Raw genomic sequence first — 21,424 nt, 5'->3', positions numbered from 1 at the left:
AGGCCCTGGTCCTGTGGGTGCTTTAACTAGTATCGTTGGATAGGGCTAACAGCATTAGGTGTGTGTATAAGTACTTTGCTGGACAGGGGTTGCATGATAAACATTAGAATCTTAGTTTTGAAAAGTGAAGGTCACCTTTCAATTATTCCCTTTTATTTATCAGCACCTGTCGCGGGGTGTAGACTTGTGTTGGTCATGGTTCCTTATTTGGAGAATAAGAATTGCTTCTGCTTCCAAACTAGATATGTAAAGCCAATCAAATTGACCTAGGCAGAAGATTCAGAAGTTTGACAAACCTTTATCTATTCACGTTGTAGTTTAAAAAAAGGAGAAAAAAAGCAATACTAATGTTTTTGTTACCACCGTGTATTCTCATGTTTAATGACTATACAGTGAATGCACAGGCTTTGCAGAATAACGTATCAAAATCTCTGTGTATTTGCTGTTCTCTTCATACTTTGTATCTGTAAAGATTTTGTATAAGCATTTTTTTTTCTGTTTTGCACTAAAATTAATTACTTATTTGTCTCTAATATTGGGAGCCTAGTAGCCATGATGCCCAGCAATTGTAATGCTTTTTTAAGTGAAAATGCTGTTCTGAATCTTAAAAAAACCAAACCAACAAACCATAAAAAACCTCAACCAAAAAACAACCACAAAACAACCTTAAAATAGGGAGGGAGTGGACAATGGGCAGAAAGTAAAGGACTTGAGTGTTTTGGAATAAGGTTGTGTTGTAATTTGTAAGACACTGTTTTGTTATTGGATACCATGAATTTAGTAATCATTTTTCTTTTATCTATAATGGAGTTTTTTAACTATGAACTTGCTGTGTGTTGATCTTTCTTTGAGCTATGACCTTCTTGTATTTGCATTTTTTCTTTCTTTTTTTTTTTTCTCTTCTTTTTAATTTTGTTTTTGTTTTACCTAAAGACCCTGTGTGGACAGTAATGACCGCACGTTTCCGATTGCCTGCTGGCAGAACCTACAATGTACGAGCATCTGAGCTGGCACGAGACAGGCAGCATACGGAGGTGGTCTGCAACATTCTTCTCCTGGATAACACTGTACAAGCTTTCAGAGTTAATGTAAGTAATTTGCTAATTGCAAATCGATATCACTGAGCTTGCTTTCCTTTGCTGGATTTGTATGGCTAGAGTTTGACTTTCAAAATAGTGTTAAGTGCAGAATAGAAGGGTAAGGTACGTTCAGGCAGGCATGCTTGTACATGTACAAACTAAGTCACTGTGAACTTAGTCATTCTGGCACCCTCTGTAGTACTAAGACATCTTTGCTTCAAAATTGAGTAACAAAGCATAATTTATTTCTAGTAATTCTCTTCATGGACTAAGGTTGTATAGTGGAAGTGGAGGGCAGTTTTGCCACTGAGTTGAATGAGAAGGAAGCTTTTGTTTTGCTCCATTCTGGTTTTGTGTATTGAGCAGGTGTAATGGTAACTCTTCCCATGACATGTTCAATCATGTGTATGGTTATTCTTGGGTACAGCTATAATCTTAAAGTATCACTTTGCTTTTTGCTTTTCTCACATTATATTCTTGTTCTATGATTTCCCTCGCTTAAACTCACTACCTTGCAATGCACTAATGAGAATGGCAGGAAAGAAAATAGGAAGCTGGTTGCTGAATGCTGAGGACTGTTACTGGGAAAAGTGAATAACTTTTACATATGAGCCTGGAATTTAAAATAGGTTATTCATCAGATTTTTCTAATCTGTAATCCTTGATAAGGAGTTAAAATGAAAATGTTCATGATTTTGTGTATATGCTCACTCAAGTGCAACTGTTTCTTTGGACTTCTTGAGGGGAAAAAAACCACAAACAAGCAGCGAGGCTCTCACAAGAAAACATTAAACCAGTTAGTGATCTTTGTGTGAGAAGAATCAAGACTCAACAGGAAAGAAGCTGCAGGGTATCCTGGGATAGGTGAACTCAGCTTTTACTTTATAAGCTATAGAATTGATGACTTACATGGGGAAAGGTTGGATAATGTGATGGTGAAAGTAACAAGTGTCATGATTATTAAAGTTTTTCAAGAGAAAATTGAACCTCGGAATGGAGTGAAGGGGTAGCTTGATATCAAATAAGGCTGTGGGACTTCAGATCGGAAGAGAGGGAGAAACTGAAGGAAATTGATACAATTCTCAAATCTGTGTGAAGAAATTTAATTTGGACTATTTGAAAAACTTCTAATGCTGAGTAATTATATTCAATTCTGATATCCAGTGTTCAGTGAGGATATTGATACATTTGAATGTTTTTAGGAAGATTTGTGCAAGTGATTGCATTTTGCAGTTTGGTAATCAGGTGGTTAGAGCCTATCTAGCAAAAACTTGCAATGATCCAGTGTCAAGTGGCTTCAGATTTAGAAGTAGACTTGGTAGTTATTTGTTTTAGATATTTCAACCAAGATAGAAGGTTTTAGGATGTTCTCTTAAGGCATTTATGTAGTTCATGCAGGAGCTATTTAACTTTCCGCAACTTTTGAGTGGTTAAGCATGGGAATTTTGTATGATGGAGATGAGGGAGGGATGACCAAAGACTTTGATTTATCAACATCAAGATTTTTTTCCTTTCTGGAAAGGAAATAAAAGGAAATATCTCTTCTCCTATATCCCTTTTCCCTTCTTCTCTACAATATTCCACTGTTCTTCTGTACCTCTTCTCATCCTTGCTAACTGTTTCCTGGTCGGTACTGCCTGCCAAAAAGCAGCATGTGCAGAATATAGTTGGAGACAAAGCATTAAAAGTGCATGAGAAATTGTAAATGTTGTGTTCTTTGCTGTGACGTGCATGAGTTTTCCATTAAAATATGTCTTGCAGTTTTTTGTTTGTTTACAAGAGTTGGCTAAAATAAGGAATAATTGTTGTACAATAGGTATGAGGGATTATGCTTCTTTCTGATCAAGTGATCAAAAACTCTATGTTGTTAGACAATTCTAGTGCCTGTGATGGGTAGAATCACCAGTTATAAATCCTCAAACGTCTATTCTGTCTCTTCCAAGAAAAAATTATGTAATATGTTCTTGCCACCTCCCTAGCATACTAAATATTTTAGTTGTGTGGATCATGCTTTACTGCTTATACAGATCAGCCTGCAAGTTTGTCTATTAAAACTGAGTTTAAGGAATAAAAAGTTCCTTGGTGCTCAATATTTTGAACTCTGGTCTTAGCCTTGATCTGTTTTTTCAAAAATAAGGAGTAATAAAATATTCAATCATAGCAAATATGTGCTAACCTGCATGGTATACAGGTTTTCAGGGTATATAGCTGTGTTTTACTTTATTGTGGTTGGCACCATACTTGGCAATAAATATGTATGGAATTGTTTTCAAAATAGGAAGAACAAAGATAACATCAAATAAATTAGCAAGTTTTTTTTCTCCTGGTAATTGCTATAGGTATTCTGTACGCTAATGATTGTAAAGCTTAATCATCTGGAGTATGCAGTGCTGTATTAATAAAAATGTACTCAAATGCTATTTCTTCTCCAACAGCAAAGTACTGATCACAGACAATGTCTCTTGATAATTTGTGACGTTCTAAGTTCACATTTCAACCAGCCTTTCCCATTGATCTGCAAAGTAAGAATTCTTTGTGCTTAGCCTTACCTTATATAGTGCGTAACAAATCAAATCATCCCTGTGGATTGTAGCCAGTCAAGGTTATTTTGGTTGCAGGCAGAAGAATCGTCTGGAACTAACCTGTGCATATGTTTGAAGAGTAGAAATCCTTTCTTGTAAAATAGGCTGCTTACTAAATGAAGTACTTCTACTTCGACCCTGAAAAGCATACTTCATAGAACGCGTAGCTGGAAGAAGCGAGACTGACTTGAGTTAATAATGTGATCAGGATTATTCGCATTATCGTAAATCTGCTTCTTCAAAATCAAATTGCTTTAATTGCTTTTAATTATTTGTTTTAATGCCTCAAATTGTATCATTTCCATGCAGGCTAACTTAATTGTATTCTCTGAAAGCCAGTACATAGATAAGGAGATCACACTAAACTTGAGGGAAAACTAAGTCAAAGTAGATGGGATGAGCGAGCAAGGATGGTGGGTTAGTGATCATGGACAAATGTTTCTGTTTGGAGCCTTTATTATCTCAGAATTCTCCTAAAACTTAATGAATTTATACTCTAATGGAATTAAAATCGAAAAACCTGTAAAATAACCTAAATGAAAACAAAAAAACACCCACCACCCCCCCTGTAATTTTAGAAGTGAAAATTTTCAATAATTTCATCTTCAGCATTACTTAGTTGCTTCCCTTTTTTGTTCGATCAAAAAAAAAAATAGCTTGCTTAGAAACTTTTTTTAAAACAAAGTAACTTTTTGCAAAGCTAATGTAAGCTGTAGAACGAAAGGAGACAGCAGTGCAGCGCTGGCTGTTTGGGGATGCGCTTGCTTGAGTTGCAACGTGAGTATTGTGATGAGCTGTGGGAGGAGAGGTTCCAGTGTTGTCATTAGTGAAGGAGCAGTGCGGCCTTCCACACACCTGTGAGCAGCAGAGCTGTCTGACCCCTTCCAGGAAAGCTTGGGACCTGTCATCCCATTCCTCTGTCATCAGCAATCCAAATTTGTTTGGGCTGATGTGGCAGCAGTATCTCTGTATATGGTGTTTGCTGTAGATGTGGCCAGTTCTGTAAGCCAGCAATGAAACCAAAATGTCAGTAATATGAATTGGGAAGATGGTGGTAGCTGGTAAGCAGGCATTAAACCTATGTAACTGTAGACGTTTTCCTAAATTTTCAAGCATGGGTGTTTGTAAACAGCTAACAATCATTTTGTGGTTAGAAATTAATGTGTATATATCTAGTGGTACTAGATGTTAGCCACTAGATGGTAGATACTTTCATGAAGTGCACTTAATATACTGATGCCTAGTGTTGATGTCAAATTTGTTCTGAAAGGCCAAAATTTGTTAGATATTTTGCCTCTAGCAATGACTAATAAGAAATACGCGTAACATTCTAACACTCCAATTCAGAAAAGATGTTGATCTGTTTTGTATCTAAGTACTGAAATTTTATGTTAGACAGATCCCATTTTTCATATCTATTTCCATTATTCCCTGTTTTAAGAGGAAGTATTAACGATTAACTTTATCTGTAGAAATAAAGCAAGGTTCTTCTTATGCTAATCCACATTTATTTGTTTGCATTTTTATTAAAAAAGCAAAAGTAGGAACTTTTTATCATACTTTTTATAATTTATAGCAGCTATTCAATGATTATGATCATACTACAAATATTTTGGAACTTTCACAACAAGCAGGATTGTGACCTTCACCTACTCTGGTAAACAAGCTGCAACATCATTATATAAATATCAGAGATGGGTTAAACTGAAGTCTGATTTTACTAGATGCTTATCTTTATTTTGCACTGAGAGTAAAACATTGTGATCAAAACAAATGCTTGATGTTGAAACTCATCTTCCCTTACTAAATTTGCTGCTCTATTGCAGGAGAAATGCCTTCCTTGCGGTTGTGAAATGATGTTCTGTATTACTAAATTCAAACTAATTAGCAAGTTCTAAGGTTTTGTGTTAGGAAATATCTATTCAGATATTTAAGAAACAGTATAAATTCTCAGGTTTAGATTGAAAAAAAGCTACAGAATTTATATCTCCATGTTATTGGAAGAAGTAACATGTCAGCTGTGGTAAATGTAAGCCTAAACTTGGGTTCCAGACTTCTATTTTCTGTTGGCTACTGTCATAAGTTCCTAGTTTGAGTTCTGATTTAAATCTATGTGGGAAAAAATGCCAAGAAGCAATTAGTGTTGCTATGCAATTTTAAAATTAGTTTTATTTGCTGCAAAAATTGTACTGATTACTGGCTTATTTCAAAATATTTCAGGAACTCCTAATTTAGTAAAAATGAAAGTGACTATTTCTGGATTGTATATAAGAACTTCCTTGTTAATTTATACTGTTGTGTATTTATTATGTCAACATCTGGGTTTTTTTCTTTGCTTGTTTTTAGGTATTGGAAGGTAAATTTTTCAGTAGTGAAATTTTTAACAATGGTGCTCCTACTGGCTGTTCATTTTGTTAAACATCAAGACATTTTCTCTATTATTTTTTTAAAGAGTAAGATCTTCTTTCAAAGTAAATTTAGCAATTCATAGATTACTTTGACCAAATTTATATGGGACCTGAGATATATGCCATATGTAATTTCAACGTAAATGCACAGAGCTATGGTTATGATTGAATTGCTCGCATAATTTCAAGCATAATTAGTTGAGAACTTTTCTATTTTTTTATTATTATGAAATAAATTATCAAGCTTCTTGGAGTTTTTAGCCCACAATAAATTGTTTTGACAGTTTACTCAACTTCAGTGTAATTTCAGCTGAACAAAAAAAAAAGAGTTTTGATAGGATGCTCCTAGATGTTAACAAATGTCTGAATGTCATTTGTAGATTTTTCTTGTATATGGTTATTAATGAAATTCCTGCAACCTTATTTTGACCTTTTAGTTACATACTTCTGTTTTAACAGCTGTAAAAGTAAACTGTTGTATAATCTCTATGAGAAGTGAGGTCATTTGGGAGCAGAACAGCAGGATTTTTGTTTTAAAACTTCAAAAATATCTTGCTGCCTACAGTAAACAAGGCAAGATGTATCAAATCCACTGTAGCATCAATAATACTTGGCACCTAGAAGATTATTAGAAGCTTGCTTAGTGCCAGAGAAGTAGAAAATCTGGGTGGAAAATATATCAATCATCTCCTTCATAATTTTTTTGTTTGACAGTTGTTCTTGCAGAATTTTTCCTCATCTTTTGTACTTCAAGAAGCTATGTCACTTTAACATCTTTGGGAACCTCCCTTCAGATTTCACCAAATGTATTTATTGAATCCTGTCATACTGGCACACTCAGCGTTTCAATTACTGTGTTGGCAGCGTGTTCAGGTTAGGCAAAAAATTGCTGGGTACCAACAACTAGAGATTATTTTTGTGTCATTCTGAGGGTAAGATTTGTCCCTGTAGAAATCAAGTTTTTTTCACTTTTCTCTGAAAAGCAATGTTACTGTTACTCAGTTCATTTGAATTAGTTCTTTTAGACTGAAGTAGTATCTTCGAGAGAATGCATTTGAATTATGCTTCTCGGTTAGATATTTGGCTGCTTCAGCTGTCTGTGCCATTTAACTTTGAAAATGTTTTCAACATGCTGGTTCATTTAGATACAGGAATAGATTTTCAGATAAAATAAGTAAGAATAACTTGTACAGACCTGTACTATTAAAATCAGTGACCCAAACAAGGCTACAAAGTTCTTTGTCAAATCCTAGCTTTTTTTTTCTTTTAGTATTCCTTTTAAATATCAAATTTGGCTAATGAAGGGCTTTCAGGAATAATCAAGTAGCTAGCTGAGAAGTGATAAATTCTTACTGTCAGAAAATGACAGAGAGGAAAAATAATAATTCCTTACATATGTTTCAAAAAGAGAGATGAAGCTCATTTAAAAGTAGTGTTCCTGAGATACACTTTGTGATATTTAAAATTTAGGCTGGTAGAGCACATCTGAAAGAATTTATGTGCTCTGCCTGCCTTGAAGTCTGTGTGTCCAATTATATATTTGTCCATTAAACAATATATGTATTTGTTCTCTGCAGAAACATGATCAGGGACAAGTTCTATTGGATGTAGTCTTCAAGCATCTCGATTTGACAGAGAGAGATTACTTTGGTTTACAGTTGGCTGATGAATCTACTGATAACCCTGTAAGTTGAATCTGGTTTATAAATACGATTTTATAAATCATAATCATGTTCATCACTGTGCTCTGTCTTGTTGTAAAGAGAAGTCAATAGAAGCCATTGCAATATTGTGCCATCTTTAGCTGTGTCATTTGAGTGGGTTAGTATCATCTTGTAGTTATGATAACACTAAATGTTAATTGTTATGAGTTTGGAGTAAAATGTTGAGATCTGTGCTTATGAAGTAATACCTTAAAAGGCTATTGCTTGTTTTTTTGTATCTGTTTACTTAGACTGCATGATCATTGTCAGTTGGCATAAGAAATAGTAGCTCTCTTTAATTTTTAATTTTTTTTTTTTTTATTAGGACTTATAAAAAAAGGAGGGGTTTTTAGATTGTCCTGTACGGTGTTTTTGTTTCTAGACCAGATACCTGGTAGGTCTTTTAATAGTCCTTCATATAGTCCACTATGACAAGGGCTGTCACCTCATCACCTTAAGAGAAAAAGGAAGTGACTCCTTTGAAAACGAGTGTTTATAATAGTTCATGTGCTTTAATTTAAAGGAAATTCCATAGGACTGAAACTTTGTAAATCATCAGTAGAAACTAATAGATCCAGCAGTAATGTTCAGTGGCTGTAGTAGTTATAGCTGTTCTGCTGACATCATGATTGCTTGAAGAATACTTCTTGCATACTTTCTTTTATAGGTATCAAATATTCAATACTTGTTTTAAAGTACATTTTAACTAAGTATTATTCCTTATAATATAATTCTCTACCTAATTCCCATTATATGTGTGTCACAGTGATGGGGTCTAAATTTATCTCCCAACTTGTGTGTCAAAAATCATTTTTGTTCATAAAATGCACAGAATGTGATCTGTAGAGATAAGTGTCACTGTAAAGTGTTAATCACTCTGAGGTGAATTTCAGAAGATAGTGCAACTTTCTTTGGTAGAAAGTGCAGATTTCATCTACTGTTGTTTTACCATCAAGAGTGACTGTTGTAAATAGAAGGAATACTTTTTTTATCTTACTAAAAGGTTGTTTTTCTCTTTACTTATTTTTAAAGTCTTTTTTAACACAGAAGAGGAAGAAAGAAGTCACAATAGAGCCATAATTTCTCTTCTGTCTGAATAGCGAACTACTTATGCATTTCTTTCTTCTCTAGAGCAAATTATTCTTAATTATATTATTTTTCTAAATTCTGGTAATATTAATATTATTAATATGAATAAAGCTGTATAGCACAGTTGTATATATTTAATAAAGTTTTCTTTTGTAACTTTGTGGATAGTTCTGTTAAGACATTGGCAGGCTGGCCTCATTTAATCTTTTTATTCTAAACTTTGTTTCCAGGCTGAAAAGACATAGGCATGCAGTAGAAAAGGCTGAATTATTTTTCAGCTTTGTTTAAGAAGTATTTAATGGAATATCACTCAGTATTTTACTCAACATTCAGAAATTGGTAGTGTTTCTCATTCTCATTTATCTGGCTTTCTAAAGCTTAAACCTCTAAGCTGTCTTTTTTTTAGCTTATCTATCTGGAAGCAGCTGAACACAACACTGTAATAGAAGGATCTGATTAAGAGTTAGTCCAAAAGAAGAATGACTTCACAGCTATTTTATATAAGCACATGCTTTAAGGGTTTAGTATTCTTTGACTTCTAAATATTTTTGCTTTTCAGCACATGTCTAGTTGCTATGAATACAATATGTCAGAGCTAATTAGAAATGTTACCAATTAGTCATGTAAGCTTGAAGAATTTTTGGGTTTGACTGATTTCAGTTTTTGATACCAGTTTACTTTTACACTTGGTTCATTTGGACAAAGAAACCAGATCGGACTGCCAAATATTCTAGTTACTTGTGAGGAATACACAGAGGAATATTACTAAGATGTAGCCAATTCGGCAGGAGGTAAAGGTGGTGGGAAAAGGGAATTCTGCTATAATTGAGTGTGAAACCTCTATCATTGTGCCTAAACCTGGATTTCATAAGCTGTACAAGCTTTATGTGTTTGTGTAGTATTAATGTCACAGTAAAAGTCCATGCAAGAAAGCATTGATGCTGTGTGCAACTGGAGTGGTATATTTGGCTATAGGGTCTTGGGCTGTGGGTGCCTGGAGCAATGCTGACACAGTGGGGTATTGGTGCATAGTGGGAGTGAGGGTGCAGCGAATACTGTTGGTGTGGGTGCTGGAGCGCCCTTGGCAGGAGGGAGTGAGGCAGGGATCATTGCTGGGGGAGGAGAGTGTACGGAAATGACTCTCCGTGGGACTGCGGTGGAAACTTCACGGATCCCCAAATCTACCTGCCTCTCAGACTTACTGGGATGTAAACGGGATAACCTGTCTTTCTAGCAGCACCTTGATTCATAAAAATTATGGTACTTTTGTCTAAATCCTGTCAACTTCAGCTTCTTTACAATATTAAGTGGTTTAACCCTCTGCAGTTTCCCAGAGAGGAAATCAACTTTTGTATTTGGATCCAGTGATATCACATGAAAGCATGGGTATTGCCTGTTAAATATGGTTCCAAAAAAGTTACTCTTCTGTGGTTCCTATGAAGGAAATGTAAATAAAAGCTTTTCTGCTAGGTATTTCAATTCCAGGTTTTCTGAATTAACTGTTATCTCAAACAGTACTTCCCATGAAAAACCCCCAGGGATTATCAGTCAGATCTGTGCATTTATTAGCTTTATTGGATCATAACCCCGTGCTTAAAGATACTCAAATATCTTTCACCATGTATTGAAAGATTCTTATATAAAATTTATGCATATGCCTGGCTGGAGAGTCCTTTCTTAAGCCTTCACACTTAGTCTTAAAAGTTAGTTGATCCTGTGTGAAGATTTTTCAACATAATCACACTCTTTAAGCTGCATCAGTCTCTTTAGTTTCTCTTAAGTCATCTACTACAAGGATATAAAACTTGGATGTAGTCATCATTATTTGTTATTCCCAATGAATAAAATGACTTTGAACTAACTTCAGATCCATAGTGTGTGTCAGATAGCTCAGGTACCTCTGCGTGTTTGCTTCCTCCTTGCTCACAAGAAAAAAAAAAGCAAACCCTGTGATAAATGTGAGGTAGTTACATGCTGTACAGGGTTAGGTCTCTGTCACTTCGTACGGACTGTGGCCGTATAACCGTTTTGCAAGGTTTGTGGGCTTGCATGGCAAGGCAGGATGAGGAATTGAACAGTATTTCTAACAGACTTATTACTTAACTGAACTACATTTGTACATGCAGAGTCTTATGGGTTGCTGGTAGAGAGCAGTTTAAACAACTTGTAGGGCTTTTCAGAGAACCATACTTGTATCTGAAATTTGCAGCGTTGATTTTTATAAAGATGTGTCTGTACTCCCCCACAGCAGCATTCTCCCATAGAGATGATCAAGATTGGGCGCTGTTTGGTAAAATTGTTCTATAATCCTTAATCCAGTAGGCTGAGTGCTGAGCCTCTCGTTTCCAAGATCCCAATTAGCCACTTACCAGAGAATGACACGCAGGCTGACAATTTGAAGAGAATCTGTGAGCCAGTGGGATCACTCCCTGGATGTGGTCAGACCTCCAAAAATCAAAGTCAAAAGTACTGGAACTAGTTTAAGTAAATTAACTTCTGATTTGGGTAAATTAGGCTGCCACAGTTAGCTGACTTTAGATAACCAGTTTCAGGAATCATACAATAGTTTGGGTTGGAAGGGACCTTTAAAGGCCATCTAGCCCAACCTCCCTGCCATGAGCAGGGATGCCTTCAGCTAGATCAGGTTGCTCAGAGCCTCGTCCAACCCGACCTTGAATGTTTCCAGGGATGGGGCATCTACCACCTCACTGGGCAACCTGAGCCCCTGTTTCGCTACCCTCTTCGTAAACAATTTCTGCCTAATATCTAGTCAAAATCTCGCCCCTTTTAGTTTAAAACCATTACCCCTTCTCCTATCACTACAGGCCCTGCTAAAAAGTCTGTCCCAATCTTTCTTATAGGCCCCTTTAAGTACTGAAAGGCTGCAATAAGGTCTCCCCGGAACCTTCTCTTCTCCAGGCTGAAAGTAGCTGAAGATTGTTAAACACACCATAACTGAGTTCTAACCTTTCTCAGGCTCATGTGACAATCATAGAACTAAGTCATAGTTGAATTAGTGCTGTAAGAGACAGGTATCTGGACAACAGAGGTTAATCTCAGGGAAAGAAGAACAATAGCAACTGTTGATGACAATGTTGGTGTCTTTCCAGAATCAGTAACAAGGCTTCATCTGCCAATAAGACTTTTTGATAAAAGACCAAGTAAAAAGTTACAGAAAAGCAACGGTTTCTTGATCTATAAAGGCTATAATGTGTACATTTTTGTTTCTCTAAAGTTGGTGTTATAATTTGTCTCTTTCCAGAGGTGGTTGGATCCAAACAAACCTATCAGGAAACAATTAAAAAGTGAGTACATGTATGTATTTGGTCAATTTATGTATCATTATTATACTATTTTTCCAGGGTACCCTGATTAATTAGAAATAACTTTTCTTGACCATAGGAGGATCTCCTCACAGTTTGAACTTCAGAGTTAAGTTTTTTGTAAGTGACCCAAACAAGCTTCAAGAAGAATATACAAGGTAGGTCTAGTTAATTTATCAGTAAAATATTTTTCTAGAAGGCTTATGTTTAAGGGGAAAACAATCATTAATTTTTTAAGGTGTAACATGGAAAATTTTTTTTAAATCATTTTTGTTGTATGTGCAAGTTTCTAATTTTTGCCTAATAATTACAGATATGAACTATGCAGTTGCACCAAATCAATATAACAAAAGCCTCTGTGAATAAATTTACAAACTTATATGCAAAGTGAAGTAACTACATGAAGAAAATACTACCAAGTAGAAACAGAAAAGGGAAAATAGAGAAGAGAGGAAAAACTTAATCCCACTATTCACCAATGAGTACAAATTTAATTTTTATCCTTACTTGTGTTCTCCTTTGTGATTAAAAAATTCCTGAGCTTTCTGCATTTTTTTCTTGACACCTCAAACCCGCCCCCCCTCCAATTTTCTGCTTGGCACTAATAAAATTAATCTCTGTTTGAATGGTTGTAGTCCTAGCTTGAAGCATGTAAGCTTATTTTGATAGCAATGTGTTGAAGTATGTTGAAGAAAATGCCCAGTGTGAATAAAGATAGGAGGCTTGTGAGTTGCAATTAGTCCCTGAAGAAATGCCTCAAATTTTCAGTATTCTTAATTAGTTCTGGTCTTCTACATAAGTGGCATGATTTGACAGATTGGAAATTTTGGATGTCAGCCATTCTGAAAACAGGTCAGCCCTGTTCAAAAAAACCCAATATCTAAATTATTAAGGATGGCTTTAGAAATGTAAGTACTGAAACTGTGAAAATTTGAGTCCACATTTGCTTATGATTTATTTTGATTTGTCATATTTTGGACAAAATTTTACACACATATATGCAGACAGAATTTACTAAAATGAGCCCCACAAATTCTGGATCGATCTTTGTTTTGTTGAAATATTTACTCTAGGAGGATTTGGCAGTTTACTACATCAGGATAATGAAAAATATGTTGTTTGAATTAAAGGACAACATGTAATATTTCTAAGGAGATGGAAAAAACAATAAATGTTGATCAATGTGAAGTAAACAGTGAAGAAGAGAGAGAACTGTTTACTTTAAATGTTATACTGTAAATACAAAGCTATAAATACAGCATCCTTTTAGATGAGAAGTAATGTATGATTGCTGTATCTAGGTCAGCTCTGCCTTTTTTGCTAATAGGCCTAATTGCCCCTGAGAGAACTCATTTGTATTTGGAATTATTATAGAGTTATTATCTGTGGGGTTTTTTGGAGTGAGGTTAGGATGCCATGTCACAAATATGGGGTCCTTTCATGTCATCAGTATTCCCCCTTTGAAAAAAGAAAAGAAACAAAGCGCAAGCTTCTGACTATTCCAGCTCAAGTTGAAGCTTTTCAAAGATGCTCAGTTTTTATAAATTTCATTAAAACAGAGGAATGAGCCGACACATGAGGCAGGAAAAGGTTCAGTGCAAGCTCGTGTCTTCTTAGACCTCTGCGAATTCGTGTGGGAGAAGCAGCTTATGAATGCCCCAGGTCAGGAAAGGTCAGCGGGAGCTCACCTTGTGTTGGAGAGTTTAACTTTAGGAACTTGACTTGGTAGGAAATGAAGCTTCATTAGTTCTGCTCATGGCAGAAAGACTTGCTTATTAACGTTGACTCCAGTTAACAATAATTCTGTCTTACCCTTTTCTAGATAGATCTGTATAAGGAAGATGAAAACATTGTAACGCAATGCCATCTTCATTGTTTTAGCTGAATTTTTTGTGCAGGCTTTTTCAGATCTATATCACTAAAGCTTCTATTGATTTCCCATTTTGCTCAATAATGTGCGAGGTTTCAGTGTTCAAACTGGGGTGGTTGGCTAACAAGCCATTAACTTCACCGTTTGCTGAAAACAGAGGACAAAAAATGAACTCTGCTTGGTGTTCCTTAAGCATGAGGTCCCTTAAGTACCATTTCTAATAAAGCATTACATCAAAAAAAGCACAGTAAAATGGAGATGCAGCTGCACATACAGAATGTTTTTGTCCTACATTTTTGCAGCCATAAAGGTTAACAGGAAAAACAGGAAAAATTGATTTGCTCAGTATATGCTGAGCATGTGAAGCATATCCTCTTAATATATAAATTTAACTTGTCATTTACTGCTTTTTTTAACAGGTAAACAAATTTTGCTTTATGTGTCTTTCTTTTAGTTTCAATGTGCCTTATAAGGTGGAAAATGAAAATGTATTTTGAGGTCTCTAAAGCCTGGCTAATGTCTCAGTTTCAACTTGTTGAGGTTAATACCTTAAAATTAGCTTCTTGCCATTCTGGTCAGTTAAAGAACCTCTAGACGGTTTTGTAAGAGTTGAGCACGTGGGCTAACACCTTTGCGTGTCAGTTTGCAAGTGTTTTCCCTCATTTTCTTTCAAACATGGAATGTTTTACCTTTCCACCATATTTAGCTTGTAAATGATTGGATTTCCCTGTGTGTATTTGTAAATGTTTGTGGAAGTCTTTAAAAAGGTTATTAATCCATTTTCTGAAGACTACACAATAATGAGAAGTCATATTTTGTGTAATGAGTGATATGGTTTGTTTTTAATTTCTTAGTGCAAGTTAATATTGGGAAGTATTAAATGTTTGGTTTCAGTTGAACTTGAACTAGCTGTTTTTGATAAGTAATTTTGAGTGCTTGGCTCACATGCCTAATGAAAGGGCATGGCTGACTTTTGAATCAAAACTACAAGGAGGAAACCGGTACTAGTCTGTATTGGGACCAGTACTCTTTAGTATCTTCATCAGTGACGTAGGCAGTGATCGAGTGCACCCTCAGCACATTTGCAGATGACACCAAGCTGAGTGATGCTGCTGACACACCTGAGGGACGGGATGCCATCCAGAGGGACCTGGACAAGTTCAAGGAATGGGCTCATGTGAACCTCATGAGGTTCAACAAGGCCAAGCGCAGGGTCCTGCACCTGGATTGGTGCAATCCCTGGTATCAGCACAGGCTGGGGGATGAAGGGATCAAGAGGAGCCCTGCTGAGAAGGACTTGCAAGTATTGGTAGACAAAAATCTGGACATGAGCTGGCAATGTAGGCCCGTAGCCCAGAAGGCCAGCCGTGTCCTGGGCTGCATCAAAAGCAGTGTGGCCAACAGGTTGAGGGAGGGGATTCTGCCCCTCTGCTCTGCTGAGCCCCCACCTGCAGTGCTGCGTCCAGCTCTGGAGCCCTCAGCACAGGGAAGACATGGACCTGTTGAAGCAGGTCCAGAGGAGGCCAAAAAATGCTGAGAGTGTTGGAACACCTCTCCCTATGAGGACAGGCTCCCTATGAGGATGAGTTGGGGTCATTCAGCCTGGAGAAGAGAATGCTCCAGGGAGATCTTATTGCAGCCTGCCAGTGCTTAAAAGGGGGCTTATAAGAAAGATGGGGACAGACTTTTTAGCAGGGCCTGTTGCAATAGGACAAGGGATAATGGTTCTAAACTGAAAGAGGGGAGATTTTGACTAGATATTAGGCAGAAATTTTTGACAAATGTGCGTGGGTGAAACCCTGGTACGGGTTGCCCAGCGAGGTGGTAGATGCCCCATCCCTGGAAACATTCAAGGTCAGGTTGGACGGGGCTCTGAGCAACCTGATCTAGTTGAAGATGTCCCTGCTCATGGCAGGGGCATTGGGCTAGATGGCCTTTAAAGATCCCTTCCAACCCAAAGATTCTATGATTCTATTTTTATAATAATGTAGGAGGTCCCAAAACAGAATAAATTTATAAGAAAGCAGGAATGATGTTTAAATTTTCCACTGTGAAACTTTTTTTTTTTACCTATAAAGGCATTAGAGGCTAAATTCTACAGCTGCTTTTATGCTCTGTTATAAGGGGGTTTTGCTGAAAGTTTAAGCTTGTGCTAACATCCTGCCATCTCAGTAAGTCTTGTTGGTTAGCCCACTTCAGTCTCTGAGTCAGTGGAGGCTTATAGCAGGTGTGATTTGTGCCTTGGTATAAACATTTATACTTCTTTGAAACTGTCTAAAACCTTTGAATGAAATAGGAAAGAACTAAATTGAATGAACAAAAGATTCATTCTGAGACCTTAACAAAATATTTGGGTTTTGTTGGAGAAACAAAGGAAGTAATTTAGAGGGAAATCTGTTTGCAGCTTCAGGTTTGTTGGGGTTTTTAAGTCATAGTGTTTCTTCTGCCACTGTTTGGTGGGAAATAGTTCTTGTTTAAAGTGTTCATCTGTTCCTTTTGCTGTGGCCGTCTTCTTCCTGACTTGAAAGAGTAGGCATGGGAAGACTAGATGAATTTATAAACCAAGTTTTTCTCACATTGTAATTAAAGAAAACTTCAGAAGTTCAGGTGAAGTCGGGGGAGGTGTTTGACATAATAGAATCCACAACTTTTATTTAAGAATGTAACTTCAAAATACTAACAGCAATCATTTTAATTTAAATGAAAAGAGAGTAATATCAAATACTCAATGAGAATAAATTAATTTTATCTACCTGGAGTACAAATTATTCTTAAGTTACCTCCATGCACAGACGCAAACTTCAAGTTTTGGTTGCTATATTGAATAGTGTTGTTTTTCAGACTCATTCATTATGGAGGCACTTCTTTTTCCTGTTTTTTAAACTTTAATTTCAACATAAATAATGGAAAATGAAGCAGGCAGGATGTGAAATTTGCAGCCTTTTAGTGAAATATAATGTATAACTTCATAGCCTGGAAGTAGTATAATTTACAAAGTGGTATTATTATTTTACTAATCACAGTTTAATTTCTTTCCCATAGGAATTTAAGAAATAGCATGCAAAATGTAAAGTTTTATTTTTGCACTAACTGAAAGCAAAATGCATTAAATTGATGAAAATTTATTAAATAATTTTATTTTTAATTAAAGTGTTTCTTGTTTGTTTCTTTAAATAAGGTACCAGTATTTTTTGCAAATTAAACAGGACATTCTTACTGGAAGGTAAGACTTTTTTGTTGTGTTAAACATTAAAGGCAACTTTGGTTGAGAATAAGTTAATGGTGAGGGATTTTACCTGAAAAAAAAAAATGTTAAAAATAAACTACTGTTTATGTAAGTAGAAGTATTTATAATAATAATCTTCCCAATTTGTTCATAGACTATGAAATATTAGGCTTTTCAAAATAACCAAATTTCGTATGAAATATGTAATTTTATTTATTTCTCATTTTAAAAACAAAACAAAACAGATTGCCCTGTCCTTATAATACTGCTGCTCTTCTGGCTTCCTATGCTGTTCAATGTAAGTATAATTAGTATTCACGTACATGTTAGTACTGATACATTTAAAAAGCAGTATTGATTAGTTTCTAAAGAATATAGTTTGTGTAGCATTATATTGTGATGTTTGTGGACATGATGCTACTTTTCTTATGATTAAGGAAATATGGTTGGTTGTTTTTTCTCCCCCAGCATGTTTTGCTGAATTAGATATGGAAAAAATACTGGTAACATGCTCTGTTTTCCTTCTTTAAACCCATGCGATTTAAAAAAAACCCAAACAACCCTCTTATATTTTTCATATTCTGAATTGTGGGGTTGGGTTTTTTCCTTGAGAATGATACTAAAGCATTTTTTAGACACTTAAACCTTTTTGACATACCATAGAGTGAACCTCTGTATGGTGTGGAAAAGGGAATTCTGGTCATATCTGGCGAAAAGTTCAATACCCGTGTTGTCAATTTTAAGCCATCCAGTGAGTAGATAAGTCTTGAAGGCTGAGATTTAGTCCTTGTCCTCTCTTCCCATTTTCTTCGTAAACTTAAATTGTTCAGTGGAAGAAAAAACAACACAACAACCAACCAAGAGAGTGCTCAGCACTTAGTTGTTGAAATCTGTGATTGTCAGAAATTCAGTTTTAGAAGCAATCCTGATATATCCATCTATATTCATGTGTTCTTCTGCTAATGATACTTATATCTACATTTAGTGCTATGCATACTTTGTACATATCAGAGAAATAGTGTTCATGTTAATCTTTTCAGGGAAAACATGTATACTGATGTTAATGTAATGTTTTATGCATAGTTGTTATAAGTGGTCACCTTCTTTCAGATAAATCAGTAGAGCAGTTTCTCTTAAAACTCCTAAATGCCAACCACTTGGAAACAGATATGTACTGCAAGTGCTGTCATGCCATAGGGATTTGCCTTAGAAGAGATGAAGTATTTGATAATGAAGCAGGCACTATGAAAAGTTTATAACACTTTAAGCTTTTAAGAATGCAGTATGTTTATTTTTCAAACATCGTAGAAGTGGTGGGTATGCGCAGTGTGTTGTAATTACATTTATATATGAGATCCCACTGCCTGTAAGCTCTTCCGTGTGCAGACGTCTGGCTAATGATTTTCTGTGCATGCCCATTACTAAACTCTCTGGGTTTAGCTCTTGGGATTCTTTATAAATGGAGGTAAATAGCAGACGGAGATCTCGGACAGTCCTGTATTCTCTGTAGTAGATTTTAGCAAGGCATGCACTGTCTTATGAAACCTGCTCCCATTTTCCAATTTTTAAATTATTTAAAATAGGATCTGTTTCTGGTGATGCAAGTGCCCCAGACTTCTTTCCTCTCTTCCCTTCACTGCTTACCCTCTCGCTCCACAAGTGCCTTTGTCCCTCTTGTCAGTTCTTCCATGCCCCATGAAAGTGTCAGGAGGCCTGCCCAGCACCCCGCGTCATGCTGTGTTGCTGTGAACTTCCCAGTTTTCACGTTATGTTACTTATCTGTCACTGCAGATCTGTTACATGGATTGCAGATATTTAAAGCTTAATATTTGGGGATTATAGAAAACCTCAAAGACTGTATTTTTAGCTAATGTTGTTTGTATGTGTTTTTTTTAATTCTGACAATAAATGTGATTTTAATTTATTTCTTTCGATTTTAAGAAAGTGCTATAAATCATGTAAAAGCACTTTTTAGTAGTTTCAAGTAAAGTAGTTTCAATGTAGGTGTATGTATGCGTACTTTTTTCCATACATACAATTGAATGTGCAAAAAAATATTTTTCTAATGCTTCTGAATATATCTTGGTACAGAATGAGTTGGTGATTTTTGCAGATCTTAATGAAGAAATAGCAGTTGTAGTGTTAAAAACATATGCATTGTGTAATAACATGAAGGCAAGCAAAGGTAAAATAATGAAAAAAAAGATCAAATACCTTGAGGTATATTATTTAGTGCTAGCCATTATGACAGCACCTATGAATTAATTTGTGTATTAAAAATTAAACACTTTATAAACTTCCTTCATAAGTACCTGCTCAAAGCTCTCTCTGAATGATCTCCATGGTATTCACTGAGACTTTGACTGTTTATTCAAAAGGGAAAAAGGGAGTTCAAATGTCTTCTCTCTTTTTGTTTGCTGTAGATCATAAAGTATGTGGGAGCAGACTCTTGTGAATTTGGGGGCATTGCACAATGCCAAGTACATCAGTGATAAACAATAACCTCTCTTTTTAATATTTTAGCCGAGCTGGGAGACTACAACCATTCAGAAAACTTGCCAGGCTACCTCTCAGACTATTCTTTCATCCCTAGCCAGCCTCAAGACTTTGAAAAAGAAATAGCAAAATTACATCAGCAGCACATGTAAGGATTTACAGCAGAAGATATTAACTGACTTTGTCAAATCCTGACTGCTGGTGCTGTGCTATTATATAAAAAAAATGAGTATTTTGTCTTAAAGGTTTCTGGGTTTTTTGGGTTTTTTGTTGTTTTTTTTTTTTAAGAGTATGTTTAATGTGGCTTTTTTGTAGATTGTCTGTATAATAAGTACCATTGATACTCTGCACAGATAGGATATCTGTGACAGAATAACAGGGAAAATAAGTGAAAAAATGAACATGTTAAAGGTAACTGAAAAGAGTATTTGTGTGCAATACACAGGATATTAACTTAGAAGGATATAACTTCTTAAAAGGTTTTTTTCAGCAGTCTTTGACAATGCTCTGTGCATAAAGGCTTTGTTTTCATGGTGCTTTCACCCGTAAACAAGAGTTACTTCAGAAGTAACAAAGTCGTTTTCTTCAATATCTCGTCTTTCCTGTGTGCAAGTCTGTGACCTTTTACTAAAGAGGAAAAGGCAATGAAGCAATGGAAAATATTTTTTTTTTTTTTTCTGTGTAACATTGTGGTACTTTTTCAGTGATGGTTCCTTGGTATTTTAGAGCTTAAGTGCTTTTTGTTACCATTAAATTTAACAAAATTAATACAAAATGCAGGACTGCAAAAGTAATTTCCACATTCTAGAGCTCCACGTTTAAATGATACAGTGCATTAGAAATGTGTGTGTTTGCAAAGCTGTGTTGTGGACTCTTGTCAAAACTTTGTCTGTGTAGAAGCACAAGTTTTTTTTTTTTTCTGTTAAAATATTTGGGTTACAGTCTGTTTATGGTGAGAAAGGAAATTGATATTTCAGGGTGGGGGTAGAAGTAGTAAAATGAATACAGATTTTCTGTTTGAGCTCACTAGGGAGCCTGATGTGGGGGGTTATGTTAGAATGTTTCTGATTTAGCCTCTTTCTTTCAGAGGGTTGTCTCCTGCAGAAGCAGAGTTTAATTATCTCAATACAGCACGTACCTTAGAACTTTATGGAGTTGAATTGCACTATGCAAGGGTAAGTTTGGATGAACTACTGTTGTAATGTAAAAACGGATTCCTCTGTGATTTATGGAAAAATAAGTATTTATTTTTAGTGAGCCTTCCTGGCTGCTGCTTACAGGAGAAAAAAAAGAAGATACTATTATCTTATTAGGTGCCTAACTGTGCTTTACCAATTTCAATAGCCAATATTTCACTCTAGGGAGGGTATTTGCTTAAATTTGGGTTTAGTTATATGTGTTAATCAGGTTGAGCCTTGTTGGCCTGAACGCCAGTTCAGCTGGCTACTGGTGAATAAGAAAAATGTACTTGTTGAATGTGCTTTTGATATTTAAGGATTTGTCAGCTTTGAAAAATACTTAATTTGGTTCTGATTAGAACCAAATTACAAATCATTATCATTATATAATATTAACTGTTAATGTTAGGTGAGTGTACTATAATTTGATACAGTGTCAGTTTTATCTGTTACAGCTCGAGGTCTTGACT

General features: G+C 35.7%; 1 protein-coding gene across 1 annotated transcript in view; it reads left to right on the top strand.

Moving 5' to 3' along the window:
* Nucleotides 1–621: 621 nt before the first annotated feature.
* The window catches only part of PTPN4 (protein tyrosine phosphatase non-receptor type 4), a gene marked incomplete at its 3' end in the record, with an annotated part of 67,772 nt that continues 46,969 nt past the window's right edge, over nt 622–21,424 (top strand). Inside the window, 8 exon segments of the mRNA XM_082001835.1 lie at nt 622–1,088; nt 7,647–7,754; nt 12,124–12,166; nt 12,264–12,342; nt 17,233–17,277; nt 17,526–17,578; nt 19,804–19,924; nt 20,864–20,951. Coding sequence (XP_081857961.1) covers nt 855–1,088; nt 7,647–7,754; nt 12,124–12,166; nt 12,264–12,342; nt 17,233–17,277; nt 17,526–17,578; nt 19,804–19,924; nt 20,864–20,951 — 771 coding nt within the window. The 5' untranslated portion in view covers nt 622–854.

This window comes from Phaethon aethereus, assembly GCF_964289735.1.
Source record: "Phaethon aethereus genome assembly, chromosome: 6".
NCBI classification, from domain to species: Eukaryota; Metazoa; Chordata; class Aves; order Phaethontiformes; family Phaethontidae; genus Phaethon; species Phaethon aethereus.
This window is presented reverse-complemented; position numbering and strand designations above follow the sequence as displayed.